General features: G+C 47.6%; 2 protein-coding genes across 3 annotated transcripts; one reads left to right on the forward strand and one right to left on the reverse strand.

Moving 5' to 3' along the window:
* Positions 1–2,216: 2,216 nt before the first annotated feature.
* On the reverse strand, positions 2,217–4,504 carry LOC117012401 (uncharacterized). Of its 2 annotated transcripts, none has more exons than XM_033088646.1 (2): positions 3,859–4,504; positions 2,217–3,668 (listed from the first exon to the last, which is right to left on the reverse strand). In XM_033088646.1, the coding sequence occupies exons 1-2, from the start codon at positions 4,471–4,473 to the stop codon at positions 3,477–3,479; spliced, it is 807 nt and encodes a 268-aa protein (XP_032944537.1). In that variant the 5' UTR covers positions 4,474–4,504; the 3' UTR covers positions 2,217–3,476. The 2 variants fall into 2 exon arrangements, with proteins under 2 accessions (XP_032944537.1, XP_032944536.1); XM_033088645.1 differs by having other exon boundaries at positions 3,850–4,504.
* A 29-nt stretch (positions 4,505–4,533) lies between these two features.
* TRIL (TLR4 interactor with leucine rich repeats) lies at positions 4,534–9,311 on the forward strand. Its single transcript, XM_033088644.1, has one exon. It carries the CDS (start codon positions 4,569–4,571, stop codon positions 7,005–7,007), a length of 2,439 nt encoding a protein of 812 aa, XP_032944535.1. The 5' UTR covers positions 4,534–4,568; the 3' UTR covers positions 7,008–9,311.
* The last annotated feature ends 8,705 nt before the right edge of the window (positions 9,312–18,016 follow it).

The following is an 18,016-nucleotide window of genomic DNA, read 5'->3' on the forward strand; positions in this document are numbered from 1 at the left end:
CAGCCTCTGGGATGATCTTCTCGGGTACATTTATCTCTCAGCCACGCTAAGCTTTGTCTCACTCCTCTTTCTATCCCTGGACTCCTAGCCAAGGAGACACTGACATGTCTGAGCAGGCCCCTAAGAATTCTCGTTCAGTACCTTAGACAATACCTGGGAATGTGCTAACTGAAGATCCCCAGGCCCTCTTCTGCATCAGCTTCTCTGGGGTGGGCCTAGGGTCCTGGATTCCTAAGCTCCTCAGTTTCCACCGCTGTAAAATGGGGAAAACGATAGTTCCTACCTCACAAGATAGCTGTGGAAATAAATTAGTTCCGTTAGGCCGAGTGCCTGGACCACTGGTTGGCACTCAGCTCTATGTAAGTGCTTATCATTACCACTGTTGCTATTCGAATACGGTCTGTCAATCGTGAACAGGTGTTTTGGAAATACTGTCTATTAGTTTTCTCAAAATTTAGTGTGCATGAAAATCATCGGATGGTTTATAAATGCAGGTGCCGGGACTTCAGCCCTCCCCCCAGGGATTCTGATTTAATAAGGCAGATACCTAGCAGGGAATCTGTATTCCTATATTTCCTTAAGGAGGAAAATGAAGAATTAGCAGATACACTGTAAACCAGGGGTTCTCCTTTTCACATTCCTCATCCCTAAGGCAAAGAAACTTGTCTCTCAGACTGGGGCAAAGATGAGGCCGATTCACATAGAGTTTGGGGGAGGGCATTTGATAACATGCCAAGGGACCATTGGGGCGTCTCAATTTCCTACTTCATCTGTCAAGGGCCATACTGTCTGTCTGGGGTTGGCTCACATGAGCTGAGGAAGCAGCTGCCGTCCCTGCAGGCTGCCCTGAGTGAGCTCCGGAAAGCTGCTCCAGCCAAGCTTGGCAGGCCCACCTCTCCCTGCAGTGGGGGCTTGGCCTGAGCTCTCCTCCCCTAACCTGTCCTGCACCAGGGCAGCCGGGGCCAACTCAGGTCAGCTCTAGGGGCAGTTGAACACATGGCCTGAGATCCTTCCTGCCTCTGCAGCTGCAGTTCAATGGAACCATAGGTTGCTTGGGAAGAAAGCACTGTACATCCCTGGTCCCTGGAGAGCTCAAGAAGATTCCATGCCTGGGCAAGAACACCTGAGAACCCTTACAACACATATATGTGTCATGGAACCAGCTTGCCTGTGTTCCTGACCTCTGAAACTACCCACAGTGTGCTTGAGAATTAAAGGGCGAGCTTTCCAAAAGGGAAGTGACAAAGCTCTTGTTTGTCTTATGAACAGTACTTCTTTCTGGATGTCCACTTGTGTTTATGCAAATTATACATTCAAGCATAATCAATACTTGAACCTCCTGGGAACTGATCAAGCCTGGATCCACCTGTAAACAAAGACATTATGTAGTTAAGAGATAGGCATTTAAATGGAGACAACTATGTTTTTGCTAAAAATTATTGCTTTTACTAAAAATTATTGCTTTTTATAGAAAATTAGGTATAGGCCATGTTATAATAAAATAGAATTAACATTTAAAAAAATGCTTTCCTACGTACTCCTGTAATTTTCCTCCCTGTTCTTTCTAAATCCATGTACTTTCTCCTCCTAAAATGCTACATATGGACAAGGCCTGTCTCAAATATTTGAGAAGCCCAGGGTTAGTGTGTGAGAGAAATCCCTGGCCCGAGGCCCCTCCCCCGAACCCCTCAGCTCTGGCTCCAGAATTACCAGGAGTCTCCCAAAGGTTTCCTGGGCATACCAGTGGAAATACCAGCCCACACCTCCAGGTTCTTTTTGCATAGCTGTTCTTTGGCCTTCCCTTGGTCCCAGGGGTAAATAGACTTGTGGCATGACTGATCCCCAGGAGGACAGATGGGGGAAAGGCCTGTACAGACTTGGGCAGTTGAGTTGGGAATTCCAGGGTCCCAGGAACCCTGAGCAGGATTGGGGCTGTGGGTGGGCACATCCCTTTGGAAGCCCCAAACCCTGCTCTCATGGGGGCTGACACAACCAGAGGAGGACTGAAACATGATCCTCTAAATTACAGGGCTCAGGATAGGGACCCAGGTTGCCCTATTCTAAGAGTGATGCTTATATATACAGTATCTATACAAAATATATACAGTCTGCTTTACCTATGTGAATACCTGGGTCTGGATGTTCTATCAACACATGTCCCACACAAACCACTGCAGATTCCAAGGTTCTAGAAGGCAAGAACTAGACAGATAACATTTTCTTTGTATAGCACCTGGTTTATTTAGGCGGAGATAGCTCTTGATGTTGCAGTGTGGGTATGGTTAGGTCAACTGCCTGCTGGACATCCTTAAAGGGCAATAAGGAATATTTATTTGGAAGTCATTGTACGAGCAAGGGTTGTGTGACACTATCAAAAAATACAGATGTCAAAAAAATCTCATCAACAAAGATTCAGACAGAAGTTCTGGCGGTTCCTAAATCACTCTCTTGCGTATGTTCCCACGCTTCCCCTCTGAGCACCCTTCTTACCTGCATCTAGGTAATACTCAGTACTTCCTGACGCTGGAAGCCTTCCTCTGCTCTCAGTCCAGGCAGAGTTCTCCTCCTCAGGGCTCCCACAGCCACACTGCACAGCTCTTACCACCCGCCCGCACTGCGCCTTGCCCATCAGTCTCCCTAAGAAGCTGTTCATCCTGAGGCCTGGCACATGCTAACTTCTCACTAGATGCCTCTTGCCTGGTAACTGGGAGAAATATAGAGTTAATGCAGTTTGGGGGTTGCTTTTCCAGCTCCACTTTTTTATTACCAGGGGATCTAAGTACTGCTAGATTAAAACAAAATACCACTTGAACTCCTGGAAGAGAGAGATGGTCTGAAAACGAATCACACGTCTGAACGGGTAGCATTACAGACACGGAGACCATTGGGGCTACATACGAAAACCACATAAATGTACTCCAGATCGTCAGCTTCTTGAGGGGAAGATACGTCTCTTTCCTTTAATTTCCCACAGAGTAGGTCCTTAAAAATTACATTTTCTGAACACTTTGGGGTGGGGTGGGCAGAAGGGGGCTTTTATTTTTCGCGAGATAGTTTGCATGAACAAACGGTAATTAACAGCTCTTTCTTGCCCATTCTCTTCTCAGCAGGGGCTGCCCTCAAAGGAGCAATTGATAAATGCTCCATTCTCTATTGATAAGAAACGATGAGACTTCCTCAACTAAGCCAGGCCTGAGAACTTTTGGGCCTAAAGACTGAAGATCACTGCAAGCCCAGACATAAAGGGGAGCAACCTCCCCCACCCCCAGCTACCCCCGCAGGGAGCAGTTACCGGAGGGTCTGGTAAGGTAATTTTATATATATGCACACGTGCAGGGCTGGAAGACTGGAGGGGAATTAATGAGACTAAATCACCAAAATCTGACAGAGGCACTTTCACGGTGGTAGAACCAGTTCTGAGCTTTCTCCATGCTCTAGCCTAAAGCAGAGCCAAGCAAATAATTCAGTTCAGATCCCTAAAGGGGGCGGTGCCTCTCCTCCGCTACCATCGACGTCAAAAACCCAAACACGCCACAGTTAGAATGGGTTGACCTAGCCTCTGCCGACAGTAGCCCGCCAACAGCTCTTTGCAGACAAACTGTGCTCCCCACAACTTCTGTAGAATGCTGGCGGACTCCGTGCTGCCCAAACTTCCCGCAGGGTGGTACCTGGAAGAGCAAGTGACTTAAAAACCAGTAAAACAAGCCGCGCTCCTACTGATCCGAAGACATTGGTGTACTCGTCTAAAATAAAAAGGTCTCTGTCTGCAAATCCCGTTTGCTCGACCGGTAATCCACCCCCGCCCCCAGCCCAGCGTGTCCGCCTCGTACAGCTGTTTTTAATCCCTACTTTTCTCACTTGGCGTCCCGGACTTGGGCTGACCAGACGCGGAGCCTCCTCCCCCTGCCGGGGTCTATCCTCCCTCCGCCGTCTCCTCTTTCCTCGCCTGCATCCCCGGGGGGCAGAGTGTGGGAAGAACGAATTTCCGCCCGGTTTCCTCGCCACTCGCCGACTTGGGTCCCTTCCGGACGCAGCCTGCGCACCGCGGCTCCTCCCCCGGCTGTTCCACTGAGACCGCACTCCCAGTCCCGGACCCAGAGCGAGGAGGCGCGGGCTGCGGGGGCTGAGCCGCCGCGGCGCAGCAGCCAAGCCGCGCCCCGAGCAGCTCTTGGAAGGGCTCCCGCCTGCAGCTGGGGAATCCACTCGGCGGGGAGAATCCGTGCCAGGGAATCCAGCTCTCCGGACTCGAGCTGCAAACAAAAACCTCAGTTCTTGCTCCCCCCTCCACCCCACGACGCGCACCCGGAGAAACATTTTTTCTGCAGAAATGCAACAAGTAGCACCCGTAGCTCGCGCAGCGCCCTGCGCCGCCTGACTTGGCTGAGCGAAGCCCGCCTGCAGAGACCCGGGCCAGCCACCGGACAAAGGGCGGAGGAGGGGCTGGACCGCGGAGCGGAGTCCGAAAGAGGCCATTTAGCGACTCTGGCCAGGCCAAGGGGAATGCAGAGGAGACACAGAGCCGGAGGGCCAAGAGGACGATCCGGCCGCTGCACGCTGGGCGGGCGGCGATGGAGGCTGCCCGCGCCGTGCGCTTCCTGCTTGTGGTGTGCGGCTGCCTCGCACTTCCACCGCGGGCCGAGCCCGTGTGCCCGGAGCGCTGCGATTGCCAGCACCCCCAGCACCTCCTGTGCACCAACAGGGGGCTCCGCGCCGTGCCCAAGACCAGCTCGCTGCCGAGCCCCCAGGACGTGCTCACCTACAGCCTTGGCGGCAACTTTATAACCAACATCACGGCCTTTGACTTCCACCGCCTGGGACAGCTCAGACGGCTGGACCTGCAGTACAACCAGATCCGCTCTCTGCACCCCAAGACCTTCGAGAAGCTCTCGCGACTGGAGGAGCTCTACCTAGGGAACAACCTCCTGCAGGCGCTCGCCCCAGGCACGCTGGCCCCACTGCGCAAGCTGCGTATCCTCTACGCCAACGGGAACGAGATCGGCCGCCTGAGTCGCGGCTCCTTCGAGGGCCTGGAGAGTCTTGTCAAGCTGCGGCTGGATGGAAACGCCCTGGGGGCACTGCCGGACGCGGTCTTCGCTCCCTTGGGCAACTTGCTCTACCTACATCTGGAGTCCAACCGGATCCGCTTTCTGAGCAAGAACGTCTTCGCCCAGCTGGGCAAACTGCGCTTCCTCAACCTCTCTGCCAACGAACTGCAGCCCTCCTTACGCCACGCGGCCACCTTCGCACCGCTGCGCTCACTTTCCACCCTCATCCTCTCGGCTAACAGCCTGCAGCACCTCGGGCCGCGAGTCTTCCAGCACCTGCCGCGCCTCGGCCTACTCTCACTTAGAGGCAACCAGCTCACGCACCTCGCGCCGGAGGCCTTTTGGGGGTTGGAGGCCCTGCGTGAGTTGCGCCTGGAGGGCAACCGGCTGAGCCAACTGCCAGTGGCGCTGCTGGAGCCTCTGCACAGCCTGGAGGCACTGGACCTGAGCGGCAACGAGCTGTCCGCTCTGCACCCCACTATCTTTGGCCACCTGGGCCGGCTGCGCGAGCTCAGCCTACGCGACAACGCACTCAGCGCCCTCTCCGGGGACATCTTCGCTGCCAGCCCGGCTCTCTACCGCCTGGATCTAGATGGCAACGGCTGGACCTGCGACTGCCGGCTACGGGGCCTGAAGCGATGGATGGGCGACTGGCACTCGCAAGGCCGGCTTCTCACGGTCTTTGTGCAGTGTCGCCACCCCCCGGCCCTGAGGGGGAAGTACCTGGATTACCTGGACGACCAGCAACTGCAGAATGGGACTTGTGCAGATCTCTCGCCGTCGGTTTCCCCGACAGCCGATGGCAAGCGGTGGCCCTTACCCACTGCCACCGGGGGGGAGATGGCGCCCCCTACAGGTGGCCTCGCAGAGGAGCTGCCGCCGCAGCCGCAGCCCCAGCAGCGGGGGCGATTACCGCCGGGGGTAGCCTGGGATGGGACAGCCAGGGAGCTCTTGAGCAACCGCAGCGCCCTGAGGCTGAGCAGACGGGGCCCAGGTCTCCAGCAGCCGGGCCCCTCCGCCGCTGCTGCCGCGGAGTGGGCTCCACAGCCCCTGGACCTGCTCGAGAAGGCCGAGTTGGGACGTCCGACTCTGGTTGGTCCTGAGCATGCGGAACCCACCCCGACGGCTGCGCCCAACTCTGCGCCACTGCCTGCCGGCGACCCCTGGCAACGTGCGGCGAAGCAGCTCCTAGCCGTTCAGCAGCAAGAGAGCGCCGCCCAGTCCCACGGCGGGGTCGGCCTGCCGCCGCTGGTGTCCGATCCGTGCGACTTCAACAAGTTCATTCTGTGCAACCTAACGGTAGAGGCGGTGGGCGCCGACAGCGCCTCGGTACGCTGGGCCGTGCGGGAGTTCCGCAGCCCCCGGCCGCTGGGCGGCGCGCGCTTCCGCCTGCTCTTCGATCGCTTTGGCCAGCAGCCAAAATTCCACCGCTTCGTCTACCTGCCGGAGCGCAGCGACTCGGCCACTCTGCGCGAGCTGCGCGGAGACACCCCCTACCTGGTGTGCGTAGAGAGCGTGCTTGGGGGCCGCGTCTGCCCGGTGGCCCCCCGCGACCACTGCGCAGGGCTGGTCACCCTGCCCGAGCCTGGGGGCCGGAGCAGCGTCGACTACCAGCTGCTGACCTTGGCCCTGCTGGCGGTGAATGCGCTGCTAGTGCTCCTGGCCTTGGCTGCCTGGGCGTCACGCTGGCTGCGGAAGAAGCTGCGGGCCAGGCGAAAGGGAGGGGCTCCTGTCCACGTTCGCCACATGTACTCCACCCGACGGCCCCTGCGCTCCATGGGCACCGGCGTGTCTGCCGACTTCTCGGGATTCCAGTCGCACCGGCCGCGTACCACCGTGTGCGCGCTCAGCGAGGCGGACCTCATCGAGTTCCCGTGTGACCGCTTCATGGACAGCGGGGGCGGGGGCGCGGGAGGCAGCTTGAGGCGGGAGGACCATCTCCTGCAGCGATTTGCGGACTAGATCCAGGGCCTCCAGCGCTGTGGAGACCATTCATTGGCCTTGAGGAGCTACCTCTCTGGTGGGCCCCTCAACCCACCGCAGGGGAAGGTCTCATTTTATCACGTCTTCTCCTTTCCCCCTTTTGTGCATTTGCCAGAGGGGCCAAAGGGAACAGTCAATTCGGCGCCACCCCCCAAACCCCAGTACTCACTCAATGAAGTAAATGGATGATGGTACTTGGTGGTCAAGGCCAAGAATAGGCGACACGTGGATGACGGGGTCCAGAGGAGGGGGGCCTCTTTTATGTGGAGACCTTGGCTTTCGTGGTATCTCAATGCAATAGCCTGGCCCCTTTTGGGGTAGAAAAGGGTGCTTGTTCTCCCAACATGAACAGAAAAAGATTTGGATGCATACTTTTTTATTTGTTCAGTGTCCGACAGAGGCGTTTTGGTCCTATTTAAGGAAAAAGGAACTTATTACCCTTACAAAGGACGTTTGACAAGTGACTCCACTGGTATGGTGGTCTCTGCCAAGAAGGATGATTTAAATAGGTGGGAAAATCAAACACTTGCCAAGGAACTCCTTAATGGTGGTTAATAGAACATTCAGGATAATTTAATGTTTAAGTAATTAGAGACGCTATTTTTCTTTTTTTTTTTTTTCAACAATGTGAAGAGCTGGGACATTTAACAAACTGGTCAATAAACTCCAGGACTCTTTTAGTTGAGCTGGGAGTTCAGCTGTTTTCTTTTTAACATTAACACCACAAGAACGTTTGCTGACCTTGGGGTTAACTAAAGATTACATACTTTCTCTGGAGAAGGCTGCCTGCAAGACTTCTCTGTCAGGGTTGCTCCTGTGGCTTTTTAATTTTATTTTTTTAAACCTGTATATGTTAAAGGATATTTCAATGCCAGATTTGATGGAAGAATGTAATGTGTACGTGAATGATGACCCCATAGGGAACACCTGTGGTCTAGTTTGCCTACCACGTCTCTGACAATGTGTTCAGATTGGAGTAAATGGGATGTGGTACTTCTCATGTTTTTATCAGTGACACTCAGTGACTGTGCCCTCTTTCCCTCTAGTCGCACAGTTAAGTGATAAAGGTAATTTCCTAATGGGGAGCAAGAGGTGATTGTCAACCGATAGTGTGATGTTTGAGCACATTAATGTCTTAATCTATATGAACTGGTAGAAGGGAAGAAATTACTGGGGGAAAAATGTGAAAAAATGTACATCAGTGGTTGTCTGTTTCTACTAAAACCAGAAGATTGTTATGAGTACTTAAACCTCACTGTGAAATAATTCTATATTTTGCAAATTAATCCTTCCACTACCCAGTGTTTTACCGTGTTATTAAATTGTATCTTTTAGTTAATAGCTGCAGTATTTCTTTTAAATGTTTTTGTTTTAAACTTAGGGTTAGGCTCCTTTATTTGCTCTGTTGTTTTCAACTATTTGAGATACTTTCGTTCCCTGATATTTATGAAGTACATGTTTATCACTAACTGTAGTGCCTTGGTTTACATGAATAATTTTGTGTGTGGTCTAAAAATGTAGTCACTACGAGGGTGTACATGGTTATATTGACCATGGTTAGGAATCTGTTGGCAGAGTAGGGTGCCATGGAGGCCACTACAATGGTGCTAAGGCGAACAGTAATCTTCTGTTTCGGGCCTTAAGCCCCTGAGGGTCCTGATGACTCAGGGAATCTATCACAATCCAGGGGTCCTTCGCCCCAAATCCACTCCTTTTATGTTTGGCCTCCATTGAACCGGGCCTGCCCTTGTCCCGACAGCTGAGTGGGAACTTAGGGATCTAAATGAGCTGATCTTTGTTTATGTTCAGATGAATAAATGTCCAGACCACTTAAAGTACAGCTGCTTTTCTGGCAGTCTCATCTGTGGGGTCAAAACTTAATAAACCACAGGAAATAGACTGTCATTCTTAGTTTGCTGCCAGAGCTTGTTTCAGATTCCAAGCTTATTGGTACGTGGGAGAGGTGTAGTTGTTTGTTCTTATTTGCAACCTTTGGACTATCTTGCACCTTTCATGTTCCTAGCTTTTCTTCATTCATAGAGCGATTGCATCTCTTAGCGGTTTCTTTTGCACAAAAAGTGTAATATTGAGTCCCATTGAAAGTCTGGAAAAGACCTCTGGTTCTTCCCATGACTCACCCTTTTTACTGCAGGTCGTCACTGAAAATGCTTAATGCCTGGATCTATGTAAAAACAGTTTCACTGAAAAAAGCCTTTCAGTGGGAAATGAATAAATGTTATACATTGTTGTTCAGTTACGTCAATAAACCCACGTACTAATAGAGATGTGTTATTGTTGGGGTTGCCAATATTTTATACACTTTCATAATGATATACCGCGTTTTTCTACAGCAGTTTTCATCAATGAAAATGAAACATAAGCATGAAGTCTTTCTGTCCTCTTTCAAAGTGTTTTTTTTTTTAAATGTCCCTTTCCGTGGTTGTATGACTTTATGCCTACAAACAATGAGATGAACTCTAAAAGCACATGGTCAGCCATGATGTGAAAATACTGTTAAAACACCAGTGACAGCAAGATGATTGGGTCCCAGCAGGCCTCAGCTGTTTGAAGGAAACTGAATTAAAAGTCAAGCCCTTTGACTGTCATGGTCAATAAGAAAAAGGAATTATCTTGAACTGGAGGTCGATTTTGCCATTACAAAGTTTATGACAAGATAAAATCCCTGAAGAAAAAAGAATCAACTTTGTATGAGGTAGGGGTGTTCAAATAAGGGGCCATTGGAGCAGTCTGAAATGGGAGGGGACCCTCAGCTCAACCAGTAAGATTATTGCCTTCCGAAGGCCGATCATTTGGTGATGCTGCCTGGTGATAATTAGCATGTGACCAGGACACCTTCACTTATTTGCCATATACTTGTCTTTTTTCTATATGGCAACATAGGCAGCTACTATATATTCAGAAGCCATTAAAACAGACAGTAGATCACCTGGTATTTATAGTTCACCCCTCTCCCGTCTGCTTCTAAGGCTTGGAGATAAGTGACAAGGAAGCGTACAAAATTCCAGACCAGGATTGAAACAGATGCCTACTCAGTCTTAGACCTTCACCATCTCAGAGCATTATAAGCATGTATTTGGTGTCAGGCACTGTTTTAAGAGCATTCCCTATCCTAATTCATCCAGTCCTCATAATAAAACCCTGTGCGGTAGGTACCATTACTATCTTCACATTAGAGTTGAGGAAACTGAGGCATGGAGAAGTTAGGTATTCTGACCAAGCTCCCTGAGTAGGGGTGAGGGGGAGGATAGAGCCGGGATTGGAAGCCAGGCTGGCTGGCTCCGGACGCCTTGCTGCCACCCTGTGTGTACATACACATGACAACTGATAAAACATCAGGGGACTGTACTTAAAGAGTCACCATGAGTGTGTCTCTTCCCCAATACAACACTTTGAAAATCACCCCTAAGGAGTGCGGCCTGTATTTTCGGCCTATTTTTCTTAACGTGTATCATACATCAATAGCAGCTTCTAGTGATACATCATTCGTCCTTAAATATTTCATTAGAGACATGAGGTGCATCTCACAGCCACAAATGCTTCCCTCTGTCCTGACGTGGGTGGGTCGCTGTTGTGCGCTGGGAGCTTAGTTCTCTCCACTGCTTTGTGAGCTCCCTTGGGACAAGGATCCCATCTTGCATTTCTCTTTGTGTCTCTGCAGGGCCTGGCTAGCTCAGAGTAGAGGTCCTGGCTACCTGCTTATTGATGAGTGCTACAAGGCACCTGTTCAACCTTTGCGCACTGAGACACACGTGCCAGAGGCTGTTACATAAGTGATATGCACTGGTGGCTTGGGTCAGGTCATTTAATAGCTGTAATTCCACCCAAATATACGTTTATATGGCAATGGTTGGAAACTGGTGGATGCTATAAGACGGTGTGTTTGGGGGGATAATATGATTCCACATTTTCTATCATTAATCCAGGAATACCGTTCTCAAAAAAGTGAACCTTTGGGATATTTTACACACATTCCCTCCCTTTGTGTACTATTTGTAGATTTCACTTTGCGTAGCAAAAAGCTTGGATTATGTCATATTTATGTTGGTTTTCCTATCATCTAGCCTAGTGCATTTCACGTAGTAGATTCTCAATAAATACTAGTAGAATTTTTTTAAGTGTAAGTGTTAATCCTATTAGGAAGAAGGGAGTTACGGGAGGAGGAATTTTTCAGTGAAGATCGTTTGGATCTACCGAAGCCTGAGTTTTTGCTTTCTAGGACATGGAACAGAAAATTATTGTATACACACTGACTACTTTATTTTCCGCCCAGCCCCATTCTTTAGTAACTTCTTCCCCCACAAAAATCACGACTGAGACTTTCTGAAAAATTCAAGGCATGACAATAATTTATGAATTTCTTTCTGCACCAGAAAGGCACAATAAGACAAGTGTTTATGTGAGATAAGGGACAGTTCAGCGACATTGTGAGCCATGAATTGAAGTATAAGCAACTAGTCCCACCAAGTGAATGATTATCTGCAGTTGCCAGAGTGAGCCGTTTCAGTGGCTGATGAGGCTGCTGACCTTGGCAGATTTATCATCATTACCCCGGGAGACAGAAACCAATATCTCTATTATTGTGGATACACATCCATAAAAGGAGGCACAATCCAGTGGAAAAGAATGTGTGTGTATAGGTGCGTGTGTGCGCGTGTGTGTCTGTGTGAGAGAGAGAGAGATTGGTTTCTTACATTTTCTTCCCTCTTTTAACTTTTTTTTCTATTTTTACTGAAAAGAGAAGATGACATCAGGCCTCTGGTCTGCAAGCTCAGATTCACAATAGCTACTCCAGTCTGCAAGACTTCAAGGGGCATAGTTTTTCCTTATAAGGGAGCTGAATAGGGCAGCAAAACATGGACAATCTGTGTTATCATCTCTCAGGCTGTGCTTGCCATCTGATTAGGGAGGCCACAGTTCCTCACAGGGATGTGACCTTGGCTGAGACTGCTGCTAGCTGTCTCCCCTGGCCCTCTCCCCCAGCATGGTGCTAACTGCTTTCTGGCCTGGAGTTTCGAGGCAAACTCTGGGACCTGTGTCCACAAACAGCACCAAGGCCGCTTAGGTCATAGGTGGAGCAGAGCCCCATGGAAGCAGTTGTGGGGAAGGGCATGGAAGGGGGAGAGGGCTGGGTGCTCAGTGCACAGCAGGCCTGGGACAAGGTTAAGGAGACAAGAGGGGCTTCATCTGCAGAAAGAAGCGCTGGCCATTTGTTTTAGTTTGCTAGCGTTGCTGTAATGAAGTAGCCCACACGGAGTAGCTTAAACAACAGACATTTATTGCCTCGTGGTTCTGGAGGCTAGAAGTCCAAGATGTCCTCAGGGTTGGTTCCTTCTGAGGCCTGTGAGGGACAATCGTGCTTCTCTCCTAGCTTCTGGTGGTTTTCTGGCAATCTTTGCTGGCCTGGTCCTCAGCCTGCAGAGGCATCAGCCCAACCTCTGCCTTCATCTTCTCATGGTATTCTTCCTGTGTGCTTGTCTGAGTCCATTTTCCCCCTTTTGTAAGGACACTAGTCATCTTAGAGTGGGGGCCCACCCCACTTCAGTTTGACATCAGCTTAACAGTAATTACATCTGCAATTACCGTATTTTAAAATAATGTCACATTCTAAGGTACTGGGGATTAGGACTTCAAGATCTGATTTTTTTGTGTGTGTGGGGCGGGGGACACAATTCAGCCCATAACAAAATCCAATCTGTTGATGGTTGTTGTTTCAGTTGGGAGTATTTTCCTGATTATTAATTAAAAGAAACAGGGAAGGGGCATGAACACAGGAGAGGAAATGGTGGAGCACTTGATTTTTTTCCAGCAAAGCATAGAGAGGTGAGACAGTGAAGCCTGTGGGGCTGAGAAGTAGGATTCCCCCATCGTTCATCAGGACAGTCGTCTTTTTGAGGACACGGCCAATATCTGAATTGAAATATGATCTGTGGGTCCGAGAGGACCTAAGTCCCCCAAACTTTTGCAAGCTGCCAGTGCTATATGAATTTTAGCTGCCCAGGAGAAATTACCAAAGTTCTAGGCGTAATGCCTTTAGAAATATGGGGGTGCTCACCTGAGGGGCCTTTCTCCTCTCCTGTGTTCTGGAATCTGGTGGAACTATGTGGAAAGGAGCAGCTCCTTCAGAGGAGTCCGTTGTTTCAGCCACTCACCTGCCTAATAGTGCTTTCAAAATACATGATCTACTTCCTTCACAAATGCCAAGGTAGAATGAAATTCAGCTAAGACAGACTGCTGAGTGCTTTGTTAGATGCGCATATGTATTATGTCAGTCTTCACAGAAGTCAATAATACGAAGTATGACAATTAAGTTTGTGAACTCATCCTAGAAAAAGTGCTACATACCTCGTTGCTGAATATCACTACAGTCACCTTCAAAGTACTCCCCTTGGGAAGCTATGCATTGACACCAGCGCCTAGTCCACCCTTCAAAGCAGTTTTGGAACTCTTTTTCTGAAATGGCCGTCAGAACTGTCGTCGTATTACCCTTGATGTCCTGAATGTCATCAAAATGTCTTCCTTTCAGTATTTCCTTTATCTTCAGGTAAAGAAAGAAGTCATTGGGGGCCAGATCATGTGAGTAGGGAGGGTGTTCCAATACAGTTGTTCGTTTACTGGCTAAAATCTTCCTTACAGACAGTGCCGTGTGAGCTGGTGCATTGTCGTGATGCAAGAGCCATAAATTGTTGGCGAAAAGTTCAGGTCTCCTAACTTTTTCACGCAGCCTTTTCAGCACTTCCGAATAGTAAACTTGGTTAACTGTTTGCCCAGTTGGTACAAATTCATAATGAATAATCCCTCTGATATCAAAAAAGATTAGCAACATCGTTGCAACAAATTTGAGAACTTAAGTGTTAGACCTCATATTATTCCCATTTTCCAGATGAAATAATCAAGGCTCAGAGCTCAGCGACTTGTTCAGGGGCTCATAGGTGCCAATCATCAGTTGATTTCTAGGCATTTGGTATTCTTTTCATTCTGCCTCACTGTTGCCCTCAGTATCTGAGGATAAATCTTTTAATGATGTGGATGTGGATTAGGAAAAAAAAAAACTTTCATGTCACATTGAGATAAGAATTTGAGCCTCCAGTGTAAAATGAGGAAGCTGGATTTAGATGACCTCTTCTTGTCCATGTAGCTCCAAAATGCAGCTAAAATTATAATTTTTATTTTCCTGTTTTGGATGTAAGAACCAGAGGATGTGGGCTGTCAATCAGCCTTTTTTTTTTTTTTAATGGAATTTCAGCATCTCCTTGTGGAATTTCCTGGTTCTCAACCAAGTATGTAGATCCTGTCTCTTAGAAGCTCATCTATTTTTGACTGCAATGAGATTAGAATCTGGTTATTTGGGGGGCAATCTTTTTGGAGCCTCATGTTTTTCTTTTCTCTTCTTCAAGTACCCCTGTGCTTGTACTGCTCTGGCAGACGTGCAGAGCTGACCACATGCAGCCTCGTTTGCACCCAGCAGCAGCCAGTCTGCCTGGCCAGGGAAGGGAACATGCTCCTCTTTCTACACTGAAATCAACCGCTCTGGGCACCTCTCCTGCAGGCCAGAGACGAGGGGGGCGGGGGGGGGGCTTTGACTGATTTAGTTCCTGAAGACTTGCTTGTTTGTGGATATGGTAATGACGCCAGTAAAATTCAATTACTGTGTCCCAGAGGACTGTAGCAAGCGACAAATAAATTAGGAAACATGAGCTTTGCAGTAACTGAACTGAAATTATAATGGGGCTATTGAAAAACAAACAAACAAAAATCCTCAACATTCATTTAATAATAGATGCTGCCGTCTCCCCCACCACCAATTAGCTCATCAACTAACCCTTTGTTCTTGTCATAAAAGAATAGGCTTTGGACACAGCCAAGAACATCTTATCTTAATGCCTTGGATTGTTGTCGCCCCCACAGCACACCTGGTTTCGGGGGAACTGGTTACAGAGGGAGGAAGCAGCCGCCTGGAAGGGCCTCCCAAGGCCACAGCACTAATTCATGCTGGGCTCACAGATGCTCACAGATGCTTGGCTGCCCGTGGCCTTGGGTTTCAGGTTGCCGTCCAGGGCTGAGGTTTGAATGGAGGTTGTAACCTCAGAAGGTCCAGCTAGCACTTAACCACTGACATCCATCAAGAATGTCAAGGCTTGCATTGTCTCGTTAATTTGAACCAGCTTTCCTGCTATCAGATCCTTTTTCATTTCTAACCTTTCCACCCTGTCTTTCTTCCTTTATGCGGCAATTTACAGCCTCTCCTTCCGCCTGTAAGTTGCGCAATGGAAGGCCCCTCTGGGGGAACAGAAACCTTTGCTGTCCTCCAGCCCATAAGTGGAACTTGTGGGATTAATTGATGTTTCCCTTCCAGTATGGATTCCAAGCTTGTGAAGAGAGAAAGAACATTGATGTCAGTCTGGACAGACCTGCAGACTCTATTTTGCAGACAATTTTAATGTTAAAATGGTTTTAACATCATCGCTATCTTCCTTCACTTCCTTTTCTTTCTCACCCAGATCCCAACAGCCAAGTATGTAACACAGAACCAATGAACAGAGGAGATATAGAGAAGATGACAAAGGTGCTCAAACAATTTCTGAATTAGCAGCAGGTCAGTCTCCACCTGTAGTAAATAGCTACCTACGGAGACCAATCCCCTTTCTTGGAGAAGTGCTCGCCCTTCCCACCACCACATGGACTGTAAGCGTGCATCATGCTTACTTTTTCAACACACAATATTATATTAGTTTCAGGCGTACATCGTAGTTATTCAACAGTACCCACCTGGTACTATATAGAGTTATTACCACACTATTGATTTTATTCCCTATGCTTTACTTTACATCCCCATGACTATTTTGTAACTACCATTTTGTACTTCTTAATCCCGTCTCCTTTTTCACCTGACCTCCAGCCCCCTCCCATCTGTCACCCTCATAAATCTAGTATCCGTGTGACACCATACACAGTTATTATATTATTATTAACTACGTCTCTAATATCAAGATACAATACATTAATACAATGTATTAATACAATATTAACATTTTATATTAATATTAATCTACAATAGGTTGTAATACATTATTTATATTACTAATAATACTAATATTACAATACTATTAACTATATAGGGATGCTGTACTCTTCATCCCCATAACTACTTCGGAACAACGAATTTGTGCTTCTTAATCCTTTCCCCTTTTACCCCCTCCCATCGGGCAACCATTAAAATGTTTTCTGTGTCTTATGAGTTTCTCTGTTTCATTTGTTTGTTGATTTTGTTCTTTAGATTCCACTCATAAGTGAAATTGTATGACATTTGTCTTTCGCTGTCTGACTGACTACACTCAGCACAATACCCTCCGTGTGCATCGATGTTGTCGCAGATGGCAAGATTTCATTCTTTATTTGCCGCTGAGTATTATTCCATCGCATATATGTACCACCTCTTCTTTATCCATTCATCCATTCAGGGACACCCAGGTTGCCTTCATACCTTGGCTTATGTAAACAGTGCTGCAATGAACATAGGGATGAGCAGGTCCCTTCAAAGTAGCATTTTGGGTTTGTTTGGATAAATCCCCAGAAGTGGGATTACTGGGTCCTTCTTTGTCTCTTGTTAAAATCTTTGTTTTAAAGTCTATTTTGTCTGGTATAAGTATTACTATCTCAACTTTTTTGTTTGTTTCCATTTTCATGTAATATGTTTTTCCATCCATTTACTTTCAGTCTGTGTGTATCTTTCATTCTGAAGTGAGTCTCTTGTAGACCGCATATGTAAGGGTCTTGTTTTCTCATTCATTCACCACCCCCATCTTTTGATTGGAGCATTTAATCCATTTACATTGAAAGTAATTGTTGATAGATATGTAATTATTGCCATTTTAGTATTCATATTTTTTATTATTATTATTTTTCATCTTAAAGAAGTCCCTCTAAGATTTCTTGTAATACTGGTTTGGTGATGATGAACTCCTTTAGCTTTTCCTTGTCTGGGAAGCTCTTTATCGGTCCTTCGATTCTAAATGCTTCCCTAGGTAGAGTGATCTTGGTTGTAAGCGCTAACTTTTGATCACTTTGAATATTTCCTGCCAATCCCTTCTGGCCTGCAAAGTCTGTGTTGAGAAATTATCTCATAGTCTCTCTTATAGGTAACCAACGGCTTTTCTCTGGTTGCTTTTAAGATTCTCTCTGTCTTTAACATTAGGAATGTTAATTATGATGTGTCTTGGTGTTGGCCTCTTTGGGTTCATCTTGTTTTGGACTCTCTGCACTTCCTGGACTTGTATATCTATTTCCTTCATCAGATTAGGTAAGTTTCAGTCATTTTCTTCAAATAGGTTTTCAATTCCTTGCTCTCTCTCTTCTCCGTATGGTACCCCTATAAAGCTGGTATGTTTGATGTTTTCCCAGAAGCCCCTTAAACTCTCCTCATTTTTTGGATTCTTTTTTTCTTTTTGCTGTTATGATTGGGTGTTTTCTGCTACCTTATCTTCTAAATTGCTGATTTGATCCTCTGCTTCATATAATCTGTTGATTCCCTCTAGTGTATTCTTCATTTCTGTTGTTATATTCTTTATTTCTGACTGATTGTTTTTTATGTTTACTATCTCCCTTTTTATGTTTCCTATCTCTTTATTGGAGTTCTCCCTGAGATTACTGAGCATCCTTACAACCAATATTTGGATCTTCGCATCTGGTAGATTGTTTGTCTCCATTTTGTTTAGTTCTTTTTCTGGAGCATTTCTCTGTTCTTTTATTTGGGACATGTTTTTTTGTCTACCCATTTTGGCTGCCTCCCTGTGTTTGTTTCTATATATTAGGTAGGACTGCTATGTCTCTAGGTCTTAACAGAATGACCGTATGTAGTAGGTGTGCTGTGGGGCTCAGTGGCTCAGCCTTTCTGGTTACCTGAGCTGCATACTCCAGGTGTGTCTCTTGTGTGGATTGTGTATGCCCTCCTGTTGTAATTGAGCCTTGGT

Source organism: Rhinolophus ferrumequinum, chromosome 20 (assembly GCF_004115265.2).
Source record: "Rhinolophus ferrumequinum isolate MPI-CBG mRhiFer1 chromosome 20, mRhiFer1_v1.p, whole genome shotgun sequence".
NCBI classification, from domain to species: domain Eukaryota; kingdom Metazoa; phylum Chordata; class Mammalia; order Chiroptera; family Rhinolophidae; genus Rhinolophus; species Rhinolophus ferrumequinum.

Bases quoted from the DNA above. Each gene is read 5' to 3' on its own strand.
- LOC117012401 (XM_033088645.1), bottom strand. From the start codon at position 4,473: ATGGCCTCTTTCGGACTCCGCTCCGCGGTCCAGCCCCTCCTCCGCCCT. The intron at 3,669-3,849 runs GTAGGGATTAAA...TTGCTCTTCCAG, and splicing joins CGGGACGCCAAGTGAGAAAA to GTACCACCCTGCGGGAAGTT.
- TRIL (XM_033088644.1), top strand. From the start codon at position 4,569: ATGGAGGCTGCCCGCGCCGTGCGCTTCCTGCTTGTGGTGTGCGGCTGC.